We start from the raw sequence: 18,867 nt of genomic DNA, 5'->3' as shown, positions 1-18,867 counted from the left end.
TTATAACAAGATCACATTTACACTTTATCAAACAGATTAATTAGGTCGAGAGGATAGCTACTCTCGTAGTGTACACTTTATTCAATCAATAAGTCAATCAATATGGTACTGTAGCAGCTGGCTTCAATGTTGTGAGCTTGCCGCCGTATGGTCGCCTTGATTGATGTTTGGACATTTGACCAAAGGTAGTGGCTTTGGATGTTGACGTTACTGTGTTGATTGATGCTACTGGGTCCAAATGGAGTGGAGTGATGATTGTTTGTTGTGCCAACCTTGGTGATTCACTCAAGCGACTTGGTGATATCAACTTTGGCGATGAATGATTTGAATTGGTCTTAGTACTGGCAATTGAATCAATAGGGGAAGAGGTCATTGGTAGTCCAAAGTGAAGAGAAGTATTCCTCGATAGTGTAAGTGGCTTTGGAAGTGTAATGTTCTCATCCAGACCAGTTTGATGTTTAGACTCCTCGTCATCAGTGGCTGTAGATTTTGATACCAAGTGAGGTGGCAGTATCTCTGGATAAGGTTGATTACAAGCCTTAAGTAACATGTTCATATCGAATGTATCGGCAAAGGTTCGTTGTCTAGCTTCATAGTGCATTCCTTGGGGCTGTGGACCCATTACATAGTATCCACCCAGTTGCCATCCATCACCTTTATAATCATGAGGTATCTCCTTCCTCAATATCCTATAAATCTTAAAGTGAGTCTTTGCAACACCATTGATCGTTGCTTTCAGGCCCATCTTCTTGAGCCTCAGAGTCCTATACAATGACTTGTTCCTATCCAAGAACAACTCGCCAGAGAAGTAGTTACCATCGATAAACTATCAAATAAAAGTAAAATTGAGTGAGTAATCAGTGAAGGAAGTGATTGATTGAGAGATGGAACTTACATCTTTCATTCCTTCAGCATCGAATCCAATACCTATTAGACTAATACCCAACTTATCAAGTTGAGGTTTCAGACATGATACATCCAATGCTTGTAGTCGACAAACAAAGCAACCGAATCTTCTAAATACAACTACAACACATCTTCTATTCTCCCATAAACTAACAAAAGGTAATATATTTCCATTTGGATCCTCGACCTTTATACCTCCAAGTGTAACATGTAATGGTATTGTTGAAGTTGACAAATTATTATTATCAATATTATCACTATTACTATTATTACTATTATTACTAATATTACTACTATTACTACCACTACTACTTGATAAATTATTGTCAATATCAGGAACTATGGATTCATTATAGTCTGATGGTGATCGATGAATTTCAATTTTGAAATTATCATTGTCATTGGAAGTATTATTATTATTCATCTTCATCTTCATTGAGTTATTATGTAGATAATCAATAAATACTTATATTATAATATTGCTTCAACTTATGGATGAATGAATTAGAGCATTCATTATATTAGATTGTAATTGTAACTCTGATTGAAGTTATTGGGGTTGAACAACTCCACTTCCACAAGCCCTACAGTACTAACACATTAAGTTTGGATTGACCCACCACTTTGAATACAAATAAATCTCGACTACATGGTTGTGAGCACAACAACACAATAAAATACAACCACTCAAGGTTCCACCTGGGAAGACAGGAGGACTTCTAATTATTTCCTTTTTTGTAACAAATGTGGTAAGTTATAAATAAATAATAAATAAGGAACACTGTTTTTCCAATGCGTTGTTGGGGCTTGATTGTTTGTCCAATCAAACATATATGTGGTCTTTAGGTTATTGTTCGTTGATTTCCGGCGTCGAATCAAAGGACTCTGTTGTCGTTGTGGTGGTCGATGTAGTCGAGGTTGTTGAGTTGGTAGTTTGCAACTCTTCTTCGTTATTGTCAGTAGATGTGTCGTCTTCCTTGTGATAGGACTTGATTGAATCTTTCTTCATCTCCTTCTTCACCTGCCTCTTTGACTTCTCCTGTGTGTGATCACCCTTCCTAAACACCTTGTCCCTCAAGTCACAATGTTGAGGTTCAATCTGTCCCAAGTCGAATTTCTATTCGTTCGTGTGAAGTTGAGGTCAGTTGATTGATTGTGATTGGATGTCGACATCCATCTTCTTTACACTTACGGTCAACTTTGACTTGTCGTGTGCGATTGGATCAAAGTCCAACACCTTCTCCATTGTTATCAGTCTTCTTCCCCATCGCATAGTAAGTATTTGCAAGCAGTTGGAAATCATCTTCAAACATGGATGCTTGGGCAAATCAGTCTCCTTGAATCTAAATAATGAGAAGGGTCAGGTAAGTATCCAATCATGAACAACAATAATGAAATACATACTCTGGAGTTGTTGGAAGCCAATAGACCAACTTGCCACCAATTACCAACATCTTTGCTGCAAGCTCCAATAGGTCAGCCATCACATCTGGTACCTTGTAATCTGTTGATTGTGGCATAAATGACCATTTACTAATAAATAAGAAGTTAGTACGGCTGGTTGGCAGTTCAAGTCCAAGTCCGTATCGACATGACAACTTACATTCCCTCTGGAGGTGCCTTGTGTCGTCTATTCTTGTTTGGTCCAATACGCTTTGCTCCAGCTCTAATTCCATAGGGTGCTATTTGATTGATTGGAGGGATTATTGTTAACAATGTGAATGATTGATTGGTGCACGAATATGGACATTAATGACATACGATCGGTGATGATGGCATCAATGATTGGTACCTCCCTCCAAGGTGGTATCGAGTTATCACACAACACCATTCCTTGGAGTTGATGCAGCAGTCCAAGTTGTTCAAAGTTGGTCTCCAAGTTGCATGCCTCTATAATAATTGATGGAACAATGTAATGTATGCGTCAGTCAAATGGCCATCATTGTTCCATAATGATGTTGTTGTTGGTGCCAACAAACATACTTGTCTTTCTCATTGCACCAATGTCAATGTCACATCCAAGGGTTTGTGCGCCAAAGTGTGAACTGATCAGGATGAAACTGCCTGTTCCGACGAATGGGTCGAGGACAAAGGAGCCAGGACGCACATGGCCCATGTTTGCACTGACCAACGATAGCTCTGGATCCATGGAAGTGGTGCCAAGATACTTGCGCTCCTGCAGATTGAACTTGGTGATGGCATCGCGATTACCCTCGGCAATTTGAATGCCAAAGTATATCATGAGAGGTGGACGATTGAGATCCATCGACACTCCATTGTTCTCGATCAGTCCCCACAGCACGTACTCTGCGTTTCCACTTGGCTTCATCGACACCTTTCCATTCGCCCACAGTGCTGTGACCTTCAACTTGTGTATCCTCTCCAGCTGCTCCTCCTTTGTATATCGTCTTCCAAATGCATCGAATCTAATCTTCCACTCCTTATCCTTGTGGAAGTTTGTCTAATGTCGCGTCGATGGTAAGTATGATGGTCCTCAAGTACAAGGTCAATGTACATACCAGCAACTCGTTGTCATAGTTTGTCGTTAGGTCGTTGAGTATGCCATCATAGGTTGGTGACTCTGCCCATACACGATAGAATGCCTTTACCAACACTGCCCTGCTGCATATTCTCTTTACATCCTCATCCGATGGTATATTTACATAGAAGAATGGAGTCTATTATTGAATGATTGACATGTAAATTACAATGTTACACAACATATCATCATTAACATAACATACAGATATACCAGTGTCTTCGGACTCTACTTCAAACACCTTTGTCACATCGTATTCCACTGGGATTCCGAACATCTCTGCCACGGACATCAACTCCCTGAACCTAAAAGTAGGGTATTGTTGTACAAACAAACAAAGGTATCTAGGCATGTCTTTGTTTGTTTCTTATTATCTTGTATGTATCTATATATTATATGATCAAACAATGTTACATTTGCATTGACAAGTGAAGGGGACCAGCACTTTCGTTCGACTTTGAGAACAAGAAAACGAATGGAAACATACCCTCGCAAGACATACCCTCACACAACAATCTAGATAGATGATTAAAGTTAGACAAGTTGAAGGTATATACAAATATAATTATATTCATTAATATGATGGAATAACAAGTAGTTCTGTTACTTTGATACGAATGGCTTAAGAAGTAGGATTACTCCAATGGTGGCAGTGGAGATCACTGTACGTGTGAGATGTCTTATCTTCCATTGTTGCATCATTTTGCCTAGTTTCTTGGAGTCAACTTCTTCGATCTGTTGAGCATTCTGCTGCATGGTATAGAGTGGCTTGTTGATACTGGGCTCCATGAAGATAACGGTGTATAGGCCTGGCAATGCGGCTAACAGGGTGACTGGCAGCCATTGTCTGTCCTTGGAGGCTACGTATGCAGAGGCTACAGTGGCAATGGCAAGCATTGACACTTGTGGTGGCTTGTAGGTGCTGTACATCTTTACAAAGCTATCCAAGAAGGCCTTCTTTGAAGAGTCTGTCAGAGAGGTCACCAACTTTGGCACCTCTCTAAAGTGAATAGCCCATGCAGTAGCAGCGAATGCTCCTGTTGCGGCCAAGGCCACAACCTTTGCGGCTCTGATCGTATCAAAGTTTGTTTGAATTGGTGATGAAGACATTGTTATATTATATTATGTTGTTTATGTATGTTTATGATGATCGTTTGACTGATTGATTGATTGTATTTGTGTGGATAGTCTTCTCCTTCCTATGATGCTATTTATAATTAGGGTCGTTTGAATGAATAAAGGATATGTGTGAGGACAAGGGTAACTTCAACATTACGTGTTGATAAGCAATTTATCAAATTCATCCTGATTTGGTAATACATCATCAGAGTGTCGTGGCGTTTAATTATGTTGTATTGCTTAATTAATGAGCTGTTGGAGAAGCACAGAAATAAAGGAGAGAAAGAAGTTATGACGTACTTCAACAAGTCAAAGGCAGGTCTATACTTTAAAGTTGTTTATCACCGTTGTAACAACAACAAGGATAATAATAATAAGTCATTTATTTAAGTATGATGACAACAACACAATACACAATACACAACATACTTTATTTGATCAGTAACTTAAATCAATCAATCAGTCATTCAATCAATCTATTACTATAGTAGTCAATATACACTCACTCTAGAGTCTATTCTTAGTGATATTAACATAACAAGCTTTTAAACATTGTGTAGTTGGTTTGTGGACTATGATAATAATAACTACTACTACTACTCACTAACTTATGTCCATCAATTGACCAATATCTTAGGACATCGTTGGTGTTGGTGTTGGTGTTGGTTGTGTGACTGTAGTAAGGGGGTGGTAATGGATAATGTATTTGTTAGAAGTGAAGAGGTGGAAGGAAGTTCTATAATTGTAACACCAACAACACTCACACCTACCACTTTCACTCTCACTCACTCACTCTCTTCGTATCACTATGAAACATAGTGATAATTTAAATTGATACATTACTTCTTATAAGATGATGCTGATGCCAAAGGTGTGTTGCTGTGGATAGGATAGTGCGGTAGTAGTAGTAGTAGCAGCCAACAGCATCTATATTCAATGTCTGGTTGGTCACAACAACAATAGCGACGATGAATGAATGGTTGGGATGGATGGACATACACACAACACGTCCCCATTGCCTCTGTCATTGATGGGAGAGAAGAATGTAATGGATAGGTGATGGATGGATTGATGGATGGATGTACAGACATACAGACATACAGACATACACGACACTAGTAGACACGCGTCAACTTATATTGAATCAAGTAGTTGTTAAGACTTAGAGAGTTTGTTTGTTATAGACTATACATATATATATATATTTATAAAGATGATGATGGAAGAAGAGAATATAGTTGTTGGTCAGGTTGACGAGGAAGTGGAGAATGAAGATACATCAATACAGGGTGGCGGCGACCAACAGGAACAAGAAGAAGAGGAGTACGAGAACAACTTTGACGATATAATTAAACGTTTCAATGAAGAGGATTATGAAGAGGAGGAGCCAGGCGATAAGATATACTTCCCAATCGGAATGCACAAGTTGAACAAACCCATGTACTCTCCATATGGCCACTTCTTTGAGAAGGAAAAGATCGAGAAGTGGCTGTCCAACCACGACACTTGTCCAATAACAAGAGAGCCACTGACAATGGAGATGATGAAACCGGTCATCTACCTGGACCCCGATGGGGAGGAGGTCGAAGAGGAGGTCATCGAGAGCATCAACAACGAGATGGAGGAGACTGCCAGCCGGCTGGTGGAAACGACCGCCGTCGTCGCCGCCGTGGAAGAGGCCGCCATGGCCAACACTGCCGAGGCCACCGCCAGAGATGAACTGATCGCCCAACTAGAAATGATTGATCAACAAGAGATAATCTTTAATTATGTTCCGGAACATCAACAAGCAATATCCAAGACCCAAGATGACACCTTGGCTTTGGCCAAAGTTGATGCACAAGACGACGACCCCTATGATGGTGTCGGCGAGCTGCTGACCGAGATACCATTCATACTCAATGACTTGTATGATGGAGTTGGAGAGCTTTTAACCGAACAACCATACATTGAGGACGACCCCTACGATGGTGTTGGTGAACTGTTGACCGAGGAGCAAGACAGGATAGTGGCGCTGCAACAACATCAACAACAACAACAAGAAGAAGATATACCTGTACATTATACGAACAAACTGGATGGAGAGAAGAAGGAACGTCATCAATCAAATGAGAAACTGGAAGAACTAATAGAGATGTTGGATGGGGCGACCGTCGACTGTTCATCCGAGTCTGACGTGGACAGTATAGATTCTCCGCACTCGGTCGAACTTTTGTTCCAAATGCTCGAGAACATCACTCAACCATATTGCGATGAGAATGGAATAAGCCTTGGAAGCAGTAGTGTTGGCAGAGGCAGCGTAGTTGGCGAAAATGACGACAATGAACAATATATTGACCAATTGGAGCTATTACTAGAGGAGGCCACCAAACAACACTCATCATCATCATCTCCTGACCCCTTGGCAGAATGTCATCTACATCTGGACCTGGCCAAGACATTGGACATCATGCTATCGCCATGTGGTGCCGACTCGTCTCAAATTGCCGGAGCAAGTCTACCTGTCTTGGAAGACCTGGAAGCACAACCTCATCAAGCATGATAGTCTGATTGTTTGATTGATGTGATGTCAGACAAACTCACTCACTTCAACCTTATATACATACGCATAGCACCCTCAATCTCCAGCCCATTTATATATTTATAACTAAACAATATTTGGTACCATTCAATCATTGGTTGTTCTTAACTTATTCATTCATTCAATAATTCATTGCATCAGTCGTGGACAGAGTTGTGTATTTGTTTGGTACATTACATCGATCAATCATCAACTCCCCCCACCCTACCCTCATGGACGGACTACCTGGTCGGGGTTGACCCACGCCGGTTGAGGTCGAATCAATCGGTCGACGAATGAGTTCGTGACTTCATTTTCAAATAAATAAATATCTTTGTCAAGATGATGCTTCTGAATCACATTAGCACCATTCCATTTTAGATCAATGTAACTCATATATATGTTCAATCACAACATTGATGTTGGTGCGTTCTCAACGACACAACCAATGGGCGCCACCGGATAACCCTTTCCAGCCCCTTCCCCCGCAATTCTCCCAACCCACACTCCGCATCATTTACTCCCATCAGCTGATCCACAATCAAGTGCATTGGGTCTCAGTCGACTGAGACCTCCTCGTCACGACAATATTTATAATACACTTGTACGCGTACTATCTCATTCAATCATTCAATCAAACTTAAAGATATATATACAATGATGTATTTAAAATATTTATTGGCATTCGCCATCACTGTTGTTGTGATGGCTGGTGTATGCTCATCGGGTGCCACACCTTCGGTATCGATTGGCGAGGACTGGTCGGTACCTTCATGGGTAACTCAATATCCAAACTCTGGTTTCTTCTCAGAGTCGGCCACTACAAAGCTCAACATTAATGTTTCTGTGTTTGATATTGCCTGGCGTCAAGTCAATCCATCGCAAGGTGTCTATGCTACCAACATCCCAGGACAAGTCAAAGACCTTGTACTTGACTCGTTTGCCGAACAAAACTCAACGACCAAACCATTCTGGATGCGTATCTGGGCAAGTGGTGCACTGTGGGCTCCAACTTGGATTCAATCCTACTGCAATGTTGGTGTGATTGGTGTTGACTATGATGGAGAGGGACATCTTCCAATTTGGAACCCATGCGTTTGGGGTCAACTCAAGCAACTATACAGATATGTATGTGGATTCTTTCCATCGAGACCTTTGCCCATCCTCTAACAATCACTCGTCCTTTCATTCATTAGCTATTCATTACCAACAACATGAGAGCTGATCCCAGATTGAAGTTTGTAAGTAGCTCTGATTGAATCATCCAAGAACAAGGATGATGTAATAACTAACATCATATCAATCAAACAAGATTTATGTTCCAGGTGCTTTCAATTGGTGTGAGTTTGACTTTGACATCATTGGCAACTTCTCAACAAAGACTGGATATACCTACACCGTAAGATTGATCAATCATGTATTGATGTTCCACACTCACTCACTCAATCAATCAAACAGGAATTCAACACATGGTTCCAACAAGCAATGCAAGACCTTGTAAACATCTTCAATGGAGAGAACACTGATCCATCTGATGACTATGCTTACAAGTTGGTCTACACTGGAGAGGACTTCCCAGTATGTATCACTCAATCACTCAATTCTGGAACCATTCCACTCACTTACACCCAACCAAAAATAGTTTGATGTTGATCAATGGCCTCAAGCAAAGAACTTCTTGGCACGTGATGCTGTCCAGAAGGGAATGGGAATTAGAACTGGTATCACTGAGTTGTCAAACTTCCATTTGTCCCAGATACCAGCATATGGATATACAATTGATCCAAATGGATATCTTGTGTTGAACAAGTCTTGGCCACTTCAACAGAACCCCAAGAGAGTGATTGCCACGGAGAATGAATGCTACAATGCTTGTGGATTCAAGGTGTCAGCTGCCAACCTATTCTACGCCGTCAAGATGTCCAACCTCAAGGCCATCCAGATGGGTGTCAACTGGTTGTACGTTGTTGCCACCGACAGCTACATTGCCAAGTACGCCGCACATTGGAACTGGGTGCGCTTGGAGATTGGCAAGAGTGCCAGCCAGGCATACGATGCATGGGCACAGCTACGTAGTGCACAGGATACATTCTGGTCTGGAAACAGCTACCCATTGACATGGAAGGGCATGCCCTACGTGAACAACTATGAGCGCTACTTGACTCAGAGGGATGTCGCTCCAGGTGCCGTCACAGTCAAGGGAACGACAAAGTACAGCAAGATATTGGACCCAACAAATGGTATTGCCTATGAGGGCAGAGCAACAAACTTGACAAGTGGAAACAATGCCATTGTGTTCTACTTGGATGATGAGTTTGTGTCGCCCGCCAACCAGGCTGCTACCCCAGTCACTATCAAGGTCACATACCTTGACAATCAGGACACCACTTGGGCTTTGCAATATATCAATGTTGCTGGAGTGCTTACGGTAACCGATCCTGTTGTACAAGCTGGTCTTACCAAGAACTTGACCACAGCATCATTCAGTATCACTGATGCCGTCTTCAAGAACACTGTCCAACCAGGCAACAGTGACTTCAAACTTCTTGTAACCGGTACCAAGAATATTGAGATATGGTTCATCAGAGTTATCAAACAGACACCATTTTTAATCAATAAATAAGTGATGATGAACTAGACCTAGTTGAGTCGTTTCTAGACTTGTCGCCAGCATGTGGCAACAGACCACGGGGAAACACATTCTTTTGCCGACAAGCGCCGAACATGCATTCAAAAGTCAATTCAAACTTGAACACAGAGATACAGACAGACAGACAAGACATGACAAGATATAAGATTGTATGCGAGTATGTTGGATCAGCATTCTCTGGATGGCAAAAGACTGCGTATGAGTGCAAGAAGAAGCCTGTACAACAGGTGTTGGAAGAGTCACTAGAAGTGTTCATTCGCTCGCCAGTAAGAGTAGTTGGATCCAGTCGTACAGACTCTGGTGTTAGTGCATTAAACCAAGTCGCACACTTTGACATTGACAAGAGGATATCAAAGACAGGTGAAGAGGTACCTAATTCATTCATTCGTTCATTCATTCAATCATTTGCGACAACTAACACCAACTATTCGCGAATAGATACCTTTGATGGACCCAGATGTGATGACAATGGCACTCAATCAGAACTTTCAAGAGTATCCCTTGAGAGTGATATCAACGACGATCGTTGACAATACGTTTCATAGTCGCTTCAGTGCCAAGTCGCGAACATATCTGTATAGGATGACCAGTGGCCTACATCGCAATCAACTACCGTTCGAACTAAAAGATAGAGTCTGGGCAATTCAGAAGACATTGGATGTCGACCTCATGCGACAAGGCGCCGACATACTCACGGGCAGACACAACTTCAACAGCTTTCGAAGTGCCAAGTGTCAAGCGAACAATCCTGAGCGCACCATCTCAAGCTTCAAAGTGCTCGACCTGCCTGTGCCCGACGTCTGGCGATACAACAACCCTCCCAAGTAAGTGTGTGGACACACGATCAGTGGTGCGAGCATGCACTAACAATCAACATGGCAAGCAGGGATGTAAAGATACTTGGATTGGAGATCAAGGCAAGAGCATTTCTTCACAATCAAGTTAGGATAATGGTGTCGGTATTGGAGAGGATAGGATCACATGAGATGACATTGGATCAACTGCGAGATCTAATCAAGGCGCAGGACCGACAGAAGGCACCTGCCACAGCACCTCCATTTCCACTCACGCTCACCAAAGTATCCTACGTCGATGATCTTGCCGATCAATCACCTTGGCTCATCCCATCATTACAATCGTCACAGTCGCAATCACAATCACAATCATCCACTTTTGGAGACTTGATCAAGAAGGGCTTGGCTGGACTTGGTTGGACGAAGCGAGACTAGAATAGCCTGAGCGAATCGACAACACACATACTCGTGCACATGCAAGAGATACAAGATAAAAGAGTCGACGGACGACGCGTCACTTTAGTTGAAGTATCCTTTGGTTAGGATGATGTCATCTGTCACAGTGTTGGTAGCATCGTCAATGAATTGCCAGTGGAGGTTGGTGGAGTTGATCACGGACATGAGTCCAAAGCCTGCCTCGAGGAGACGAACACCTGACGACCAGACTGGCTGATCCTGCCAGCGATGCAGGATGCCCTCTTGGTTGCCACCAGTACCGACGACCAAGTGGACTGGGGCCAGGGGTGCGTCGTATGTGCCACGCACCTCACCCTTGTACACGGGCAGTGTGCGCTCATAGACATGGGAGTGGCCAGAGATGTAGACATCGACGTTGTACTGCTGGTACAGGTACTCCACGCTGTCAATGTAGATGTAGCGCATTGGGTCCTCCTCACACCATGGGAAGTGAGCACTGCAGTAGACTGGGCGATGAGCGTACATGATCAACCATCCATCGGGATTGGCAGCACGGTAGGTCCTCAGCTCATTCTCCAACCATGCATGCTGTGTTGAGTTGGCAAGGTAAGTGTGCTCGGTGGAGACAACAACAAAGTGAACGCCCATGTAATCGTAGGAGTACCATGTGTCGACGCCCTGGTTTGAGTTTGGCATGTTGAATGTCTTGCGATAGATTCCACTCTCTAAGTTCAATATATCATGGTTTCCAATGGCAGTCATGTATGGAATATGCGATGAGATTGGTCTAATCTGCTCCAGGAATATGTTCCAAACAGTCTGATTGCCAAGTCTGTTTGTGCAAGTGGGGTTTGGATGGAGTTAGTGATTGATTCGAATAGTTCCAAAGTGATCGATTTGATGATTGATGGAGAGTACTTACACGAGAGGCTCGAGTCCGTTGAGATCAGCATAGGCAATGTCTCCAATGTGGACGGCAAAGGCTAGTTGATCCATACGACTGACGATGTTGTTGACGGTCTGGACCTCTTCGGTACATACTCCCATGTCTCCAAAGATAGCAAACGTGTATGGTACCAAAGTATCATTGGAGAATGATGGTGATGTTGTAAAGTTGGCCAGGTCGCTCCATAAGTTGGTAGCCTTATCACCAACCGAATAATAGTATGTGGTCATTGGTGTTAATTGATCCATCACACCTGTGACTGAATAACCCTTCCAAGTCTCCTCTGTGTACTGCTCAATAGAGGCGATGGCCAAATTATCCTGGAGTGATGATGATGGTTCGAATGCCTCGAGACTGTATTGTACAACTGGAGCTTTTGGCTTTTTCAAAGAGTACCAACTAACTCGCATCTGTGTAGGATCTCCAGTGAGCGCCAGTACTTGAGAGGCTGGACCCTGGGCCTGAGTCTGAGTCAAACAAAGACCAACAATAAACAAGGAGATAAATAGAGTTGAGGAGATATACATTTTGTTATATTATATTATATGTTTGTTTTGAATATGTTAAAATTATAACTCATGTTGGAGTGACTGAGTCACTCACTGGTCCTTTGAAAGGTTGATGTGAAGATGGATGCGGCTTCTCGCAAAGGTAAGCAGGTCGCGGTTATGTCAAGAATAGGCAGTTGATATGTCAAGTGCCCTTGGTGCAGGGCACTAGTGGCCCAGCCCAGCCCAGTAGTACCGGAAGATGATCACTACTTTGAGTGTGTATGTGTGTGTAGGGTCTTTGTGTAGAATAGAACATAGGTCATCGCGTCGGATCGAGGCCTCAGTGTGGTTGACCTGGAACCAAGGACCGAGATAGTTATGTTCAGTTCTTGAGTTTTGATCAACCGAGCAATATCTTGAGTGTGTCTTCACCTTGATCAGATCTTTGATCAAAAACGACTCGTCAGGTGTTTTGAAAGTTTGAGAATGAGTGGCGCCAGCAAGAATAAAGCGGAAAGTACTGAGAGGAGCACACCGCGTTGGACGCTGGTGAATGTGTTCTGACTGGAAAAGACGACCAATAGTATCAGCACCATCACGTTGGACATGTTCTCAATCTCGTTCATCTCTTTGCTGCGGTACGGTCGCACTAGATACTGTAGCGTCGAGAATATTGTGGCGAGAGTGAGTTGGCCAATGATCATGTAGTCTGGCACCATGAGCAGTCCCAAGGTCACAACACAGTAGCTCGTCATCTTGGCCATGTGTAGCAGGCCCCACCATCTGCATCGCTTCTTATACTGGATGGCTGTGCTGCGCAGGCGTGGCAGGCGTTCACCAACACAGCTGATCAGATGGCCGTAGTGGCTGAGAGCGTAGAGCACGGGCACAACTGTGAGCAGGAGTGTCAGCATGGCGATCGAGGCAATGCGCGTGTCTGTTTGAAACGTGTTGTCACACAACAGGTCGTTGTCCACCAAGAGGTACTTGTTGCCGCCCACGTCCTTGCAGGGCATGCTGAGCGAGAGCAAGTTGAACACGAGCGGACCAAAGAACAAGTGAATAGCGCTCCATAGATAGGTGCCAATTGCGCGAGACTCGTGCAGTAAGCTGCCAGCGATGGGCTGGCTCTCTTGTATCTGTGCCTGGCGGACGGTGCGCAGCTTCCTGGACAGCAACAGTGAGGGCGACGCCACCATCACCACAATGACCATCGATACAATCGATATGGCCACCTTCTCGTAGTAGTTGACGTGTGGCGTTGAGCACACTGATGGTATGTAGTCCAGTGACATACGGAACAGTGGCAACACATATATATGTGATTGAGGGAACAACAATATCGATGCTGTTTGGAAGAATATGATTATACTTCCAATGAATGAAGAGTTGGCCATTGTCGGTCTGAACAGCAGTACCGCAGACAACATGGCAATATATACAATGAAGAATATAAGTATGAGTACACTGTTGGAACCTGTGAATGAATGCGTGTTAGTCATTGAGGATGGGATAGTCCCAGTGTGTGGTTGATTGAGTACTTACTACAACAGAATAACCCTGATTTGTTGTAACCTGGTGACCTGGTGCATTGTCCACAAAGGATTCCAGTGTGCTCTGGTATGCAATTGTTGTCACCAAGACATATTTCCGGAATGCATGGATGTATTGAGTTGACATCATTGTCAAACATCCAGAAGTTGGGCTGTGTCGCGACGATGTCCTTGTAGCAACTGGACAGATGTCTTTGCTCATTGTCACAATAGACGCATTGACCCAACGACACTGAGTACACCTGGTTGGTGAGATCGCAGAACTGGCACAGCGTGGAGTTCTCCGAGATGTACTGGTAGGGGCTACACATCGGGAGTGTGATGGAGAGCGTGGTCGACACCGTGTCGACGACGATCTCCACCAGGAAGTTGCTGTTGACCGACTGGCCAATGAGCTGGCTGAGGTAGAAATCGCTGCGGCCGCCGTACAGGCTACCCATTGTGAAGGATGTGTTGCGGAATGATGGCGTGTTGGGCGAGCTGATCACCACGATGACCTCGCCAACGTCACGTCCATAGAGATTGCCGTAGCCATCGAATGCCATGACCTCCACCTGGATGGGCTCACTGTTTGACACGGCACTGACAACGGTGGCGTTGGCGGCGTAGAGCATAGAGGCCACGTCTGGACCATAGATTGTGGCCGAGTTCCTTGTGAATTTGTTTGTTGGATCGATTGGAGAGTATCGGTCCGATTCAAAGTAGATCGCGCCTCCAATCGATGCCAGATTGGAGTGGAATGTGTTGTTGTGCAGAACGCAATCAGTGTCGATGTTCTGGATTGTGATCGCCCCACCCGTCTGCGCCGTGTTGTACTCAAACAATGAGTTGGTAATCGAGCAGTTGGATACCAGTCCTTCAAGGTAGAGCGGAGATCTGCCAACAAAGGTGCAATCGCAATGCGAAATTGTGCACCGGTCCATGATGAATGAGTCCATCATTCCGCCCAAAATGAGGTATGAGTCCGGACTGACGTCGATGAACTGGACGCTTCTCATCACCACATCGCTATATGACATATGAATGACGGATGCACCGCCATCACTGATCGTTACATTGTCCATTAGCAATCCCGTCCACTCGATGAGCAACAGCGGGTTGGCATTGTTGATTCCAAAGATTGAGTCAGTCAGGGTCACATTGGACTCGAGCGTCATGATGCCAATGCCTTTGGTCGCCATCAGTCCGGTCATCTCAAGGTTGGTGATGGTCGCGTTCGACTTGTTGATGTCAATGATCGTGCCAAAGATTGAGATGTAGAGTACGTGCACGTTGTTCATAGTGATGTTGTCGCAGCCTACGAACGAGAACATGTTCGGGGCACTCGAGCCTGTCACTGTGAGCGTGTCGATCGAGATGTTGGACTGCTGGACGGCGCTGATGATCTGCGATATGGCCAGCCAGTGACGCGAGTTGGTGAGTGCAAAGGAGGACTGGTTCACAAAGAACATGCACGAGATGAACATGTTCTGATTGGTCATGTTGTTGATGGCTACGTTTGAGCGATCAAACATCTCGATGAAGGCCAGGTTCTTGATCTGCGACGTGTTGAACACACGCAGGTGTGTGGCGGTAAGCGTGGCGTTCTGCGTGATGATTGTGCGTCGATTGAAGCCGCCGTCCTCAACGTGGCAGTCGTCCAGGTGCACGTGGCTCAGAGTGTTCACCTGCATCAGGCCATAGCCAGAGCTGCATGATTTGAACTTTACGTTGACAAATGTCACGTTGGACGCTGTGAAGCTGAAGATGTCCGCGTTGGAGAAGTAGCCATAGATCAGCGATGAGTGGTAGGCCACGGTCGAGCGATCAAACACGATGGATGTCTGCGTGTTGATGTTTGTGGTGGTCACGTTGTGCAGCGCGCCATTGGCCTGCACGAATGAGAAGGGCGTGCTACACGACGTGAACGATGTGTTTTGAATGAGGAACGTGCTGTTGGTCAACGTGATGACATTGTCGCGAGACATGAGTGATATGAACCGAGTCTGATCGATGAGGACCTGCGAGTTGGTCAGCTGGAAGCCCTTGAACACGTGGGTCGTGTCGACGCTCACCTCGGTCAGGTTGATGTTGCAGCCATTGCAGTGGAACGAGTCGAGGTCGTAGAACTTCACGGACGTCGCCGTCAGGTCCACGCCGGGGTTGGACCCGTCCAGCATCATCTGCAAGGGGAAGCCCATTTGCGAAAACTGTCCATTGGTCACAATGATTGATGAGCGTGCGGTCGCATTCGTCTGGTCCATGTACACAAAGAAGAGCACCTGCGCGTAGATACTCACGTCGAATATGTCCACGACAAAGAGCGAGTTGTAGAGACTGAGGAAGCTGAGCGTGGGCGAGCTGGACAGCGTGAGCACGCTGCCAATGATCGTGGACGACACGGCAAAGATGATGGTGTCGTGTGGCGCGCAGTTGGTAAAGTACAAGTTGTGGAAGGTCAGCCGCGACGAGTCGACCGATATCACGGTCTCTTGATTGTCGATGGAGTTCATCGCGACATACTCCATGTGCACTTGACTGTTGTCGTTGAATAACAATGGGACAACCGTCTCAAAGCTGGTGTCGCGGTAATGCACCTGGGAGGTGGACAGCGTGCCGTTGGAGCCCACGGTCCTGATCTGGGTACGCGACAATGTGCAGTTGGCAATTGAGAAACTAGTGTTATAGAGCGAGGTGATCATGTCGTACAGGACGCTGTTGGTGATGTTCAGGCGGCTGCCGCGCATTACGCAGGGGTTGATGACGGCACCCATCACCGTGCAGTTGTCCATCGACAATGTCCCGTTATAGAAAGAGGACATCAAACCAATCGAGCTGTTGAACACGTAGACATGTGTCTGGACCAATGTGCTGGAGCCATCGTGGTTGATGTCAAAGTTTAGCTTGGTGGCCTGGACATTGCTCGACCTGATACCGGTGACGTTCAGAATGGCGGGGATGCCAGCGCATGGTGCCTGAGGCTCCTCGTTCACGTCCAATGTTAGTTGACGACCATATACATTGGCAATTGACACTTGTCCACATATTATATTAATGTTGAATGTTTCAATATATGTCATGTCTGGTAACGATGATGATGATGATGACGATGTTGATCGATAGGTTGATATTGACAACATATTGTCACCAGGTGGTAATTGATAATATTGTTGATTTGTGTAGTTTCCAGAGTCTAGATACACAAACCATTGGTATAGATTTTGTTGTTTGTTCGATGTTACAATACTCATAGCCTTGCCCATCGTTTGATAAGGACTATCTTGTGATCCATTACCAATAGTATCATTTCCAGTCGTCTGTGAAACATATATCGATGTAATTGTCGTTGTAGTTGTAGTTGTAGTTGTAGTTGTTATGTGATCATTGCAAGCTATTTGAATGAGTGAGTGAGTGACATGTTCATTGGCCTCATTCATTCATTCAATCAATCAATGATACTTACATCCAAGTGTGAAGAACAAGAAGATGAAGAAGAAGAAGAAGTGGGTGTTTGAGCGTATACTCAAAGGAATAAAGGTTGATGATGGCAATGGCATGGCATTGTCAATTTCATATATATCTCTTTCTTATTTGTTTGATTGAATGATTGTATGTTTGAAACGAATAATATTATCGATACTATTAGGACCGATTAGACAAGGCAAGGCCGTGTCTTTGGTAAGATTGGTCAATATCCCCACTTACACACTACAAGATATCTAAAGTAGATCATATTGTTTAGCTGAATGCCCGGGCATTCATGATTGATGGACACCTGATCCAGCAAGAATCAAAGACTGGGGTTAGTTGTGAACGAGCATGCACCTCTTTTGCAAATGACGAAAAATGCATTTTTCGTCAACAACAAAAAGGACTCGTGTGTCATTTACAAGTCTTATCCTCGTTCTCACCTTAATGTATGTATCCTATATCTCTTTATTCATTCAATCAATCAACTTCAATCAACATCAAAAGTAGCTTCAGATGGAGTAGTAGTAGCGATATATTTGAATGATGAAAACAGATGACGAGTCTTAATTATTTAGTGGCAAGGTCGTTTTGATCCCAAACTTAATACATTGCAGATACTCACAATTTGGCAATTCTATTCTGATCAAATATATATACCTACTTACTTGTTTGGCTACATTGTTGATTGAAATATATAAAGACAATAACATTTGTGATCATCAGTTACTAACTAACCCCATCATCATATAATCCTCTTTACGTAGACTTCTTCCAATCCCATCACATTCTTATCACATTGCCCTTCACTATTATCGTTTGTCTGTTTGTTATCGAAGAATGCCCCCAATGAGTTCACTTCGTAAACCTACAACAACTACAATAATAAAAGTACTGAATGTTACATTTCAACAACAATCACCTGATTGGAGTCGTATTGGCTTGCTTTGGCTTAATGTTATAACTTTCTGTGACTTACAATCATTCGTTCGACCCATTCTTTGCAAACGACACGACAGCAAATCACAACACACCCACAACCACATTCGAGTCAGTTGGTTGGGGCTTTTGTTGTTGCAAAGCAAAGAAGAGAGAGGCCTCATGTGGTGGCTTGTTTGGGTTATGATGTTTGTGTGTGTATGTATGAATGTAAGTGTCAAACAAACCATCATCACCTTCTTCACTCCTAAAGGTGTGGATTTGGAGATGAGTCCCAACCATGGTTGGCTTGTGGGTTGTTTGTTCTGTTGTGTTTAGTGGTGGTGATGATGGTTGGGGGTGTTTGTACTTCTAAGGTATGATGGTGATGTATTAAAATGAATGAATGAATGAATGAATGAATGAAAGAATAATTGGATTGATTGATGGATGGAGCCAGGCAGGTCAAACACTCATCAGCACCCCCCCCCCCCCCCCCCTTTGAAACATATCATTGGAATTTGATT

At 44.0% G+C, this 18,867-nt stretch overlaps 8 protein-coding genes across 8 annotated transcripts; 3 read left to right on the top strand and 5 right to left on the bottom strand.

The window, feature by feature from the left end:
- Window positions 1–100: 100 nt before the first annotated feature.
- Window positions 101–1,342, bottom strand: SAMD00019534_103920 (hypothetical protein; the record flags this gene model as incomplete). Its single annotated transcript, XM_012894230.1, has 2 exons — window positions 101–826; window positions 896–1,342. Coding segments are annotated over 2 exons (1,173 nt in total), but the record flags the coding sequence as incomplete, so codon positions are not given.
- A 411-nt stretch (window positions 1,343–1,753) lies between these two features.
- SAMD00019534_103910 (hypothetical protein) lies at window positions 1,754–3,737 on the bottom strand (the record flags this gene model as incomplete). The annotated part of the gene is made up of 8 exons (XM_012894229.1): window positions 1,754–2,023; window positions 2,099–2,249; window positions 2,311–2,439; window positions 2,510–2,588; window positions 2,668–2,796; window positions 2,890–3,367; window positions 3,426–3,584; window positions 3,651–3,737. 8 exons carry the CDS (start codon window positions 3,735–3,737, stop codon window positions 1,754–1,756), a joined length of 1,482 nt encoding a protein of 493 aa, XP_012749683.1.
- Window positions 3,738–3,855: 118 nt separating this feature from the next.
- On the bottom strand, window positions 3,856–4,555 carry SAMD00019534_103900 (hypothetical protein; the record flags this gene model as incomplete). The annotated part of the gene is made up of 2 exons (XM_012894228.1): window positions 3,856–3,961; window positions 4,053–4,555. The coding sequence occupies 2 exons, from the start codon at window positions 4,553–4,555 to the stop codon at window positions 3,856–3,858; spliced, it is 609 nt and encodes a 202-aa protein (XP_012749682.1).
- A 1,228-nt stretch (window positions 4,556–5,783) lies between these two features.
- SAMD00019534_103890 (hypothetical protein) lies at window positions 5,784–7,106 on the top strand (the record flags this gene model as incomplete). The annotated part of the gene is made up of 1 exon (XM_012894227.1): window positions 5,784–7,106. One exon carries the CDS (start codon window positions 5,784–5,786, stop codon window positions 7,104–7,106), a length of 1,323 nt encoding a protein of 440 aa, XP_012749681.1.
- Window positions 7,107–7,781: 675 nt separating this feature from the next.
- On the top strand, window positions 7,782–9,744 carry SAMD00019534_103880 (hypothetical protein; the record flags this gene model as incomplete). The annotated part of the gene is made up of 5 exons (XM_012894226.1): window positions 7,782–8,252; window positions 8,321–8,365; window positions 8,437–8,523; window positions 8,583–8,702; window positions 8,767–9,744. Coding segments are annotated over 5 exons (1,701 nt in total), but the record flags the coding sequence as incomplete, so codon positions are not given.
- Window positions 9,745–9,905: 161 nt separating this feature from the next.
- Window positions 9,906–11,003, top strand: SAMD00019534_103870 (hypothetical protein; the record flags this gene model as incomplete). The annotated part of the gene is made up of 3 exons (XM_012894225.1): window positions 9,906–10,142; window positions 10,213–10,598; window positions 10,661–11,003. The coding sequence occupies 3 exons, from the start codon at window positions 9,906–9,908 to the stop codon at window positions 11,001–11,003; spliced, it is 966 nt and encodes a 321-aa protein (XP_012749679.1).
- Window positions 11,004–11,090: 87 nt separating this feature from the next.
- SAMD00019534_103860 (hypothetical protein) lies at window positions 11,091–12,467 on the bottom strand (the record flags this gene model as incomplete). The annotated part of the gene is made up of 2 exons (XM_012894224.1): window positions 11,091–11,817; window positions 11,908–12,467. Coding segments are annotated over 2 exons (1,287 nt in total), but the record flags the coding sequence as incomplete, so codon positions are not given.
- A 404-nt stretch (window positions 12,468–12,871) lies between these two features.
- On the bottom strand, window positions 12,872–17,511 carry SAMD00019534_103850 (hypothetical protein; the record flags this gene model as incomplete). Its single annotated transcript, XM_012894223.1, has 3 exons — window positions 12,872–13,899; window positions 13,968–17,345; window positions 17,418–17,511. 3 exons carry the CDS (start codon window positions 17,509–17,511, stop codon window positions 12,872–12,874), a joined length of 4,500 nt encoding a protein of 1,499 aa, XP_012749677.1.
- Window positions 17,512–18,867: the final 1,356 nt, after the last annotated feature.

This window comes from Acytostelium subglobosum (genome assembly GCF_000787575.1).
Source record: "Acytostelium subglobosum LB1 DNA, scaffold: scaffold27, whole genome shotgun sequence".
NCBI lineage: Eukaryota > Evosea > Eumycetozoa > Acytosteliales > Acytosteliaceae > Acytostelium > Acytostelium subglobosum.
Note: the sequence above shows the minus strand (reverse complement) of the source record. Positions and strands in the feature narration are given on the sequence as shown.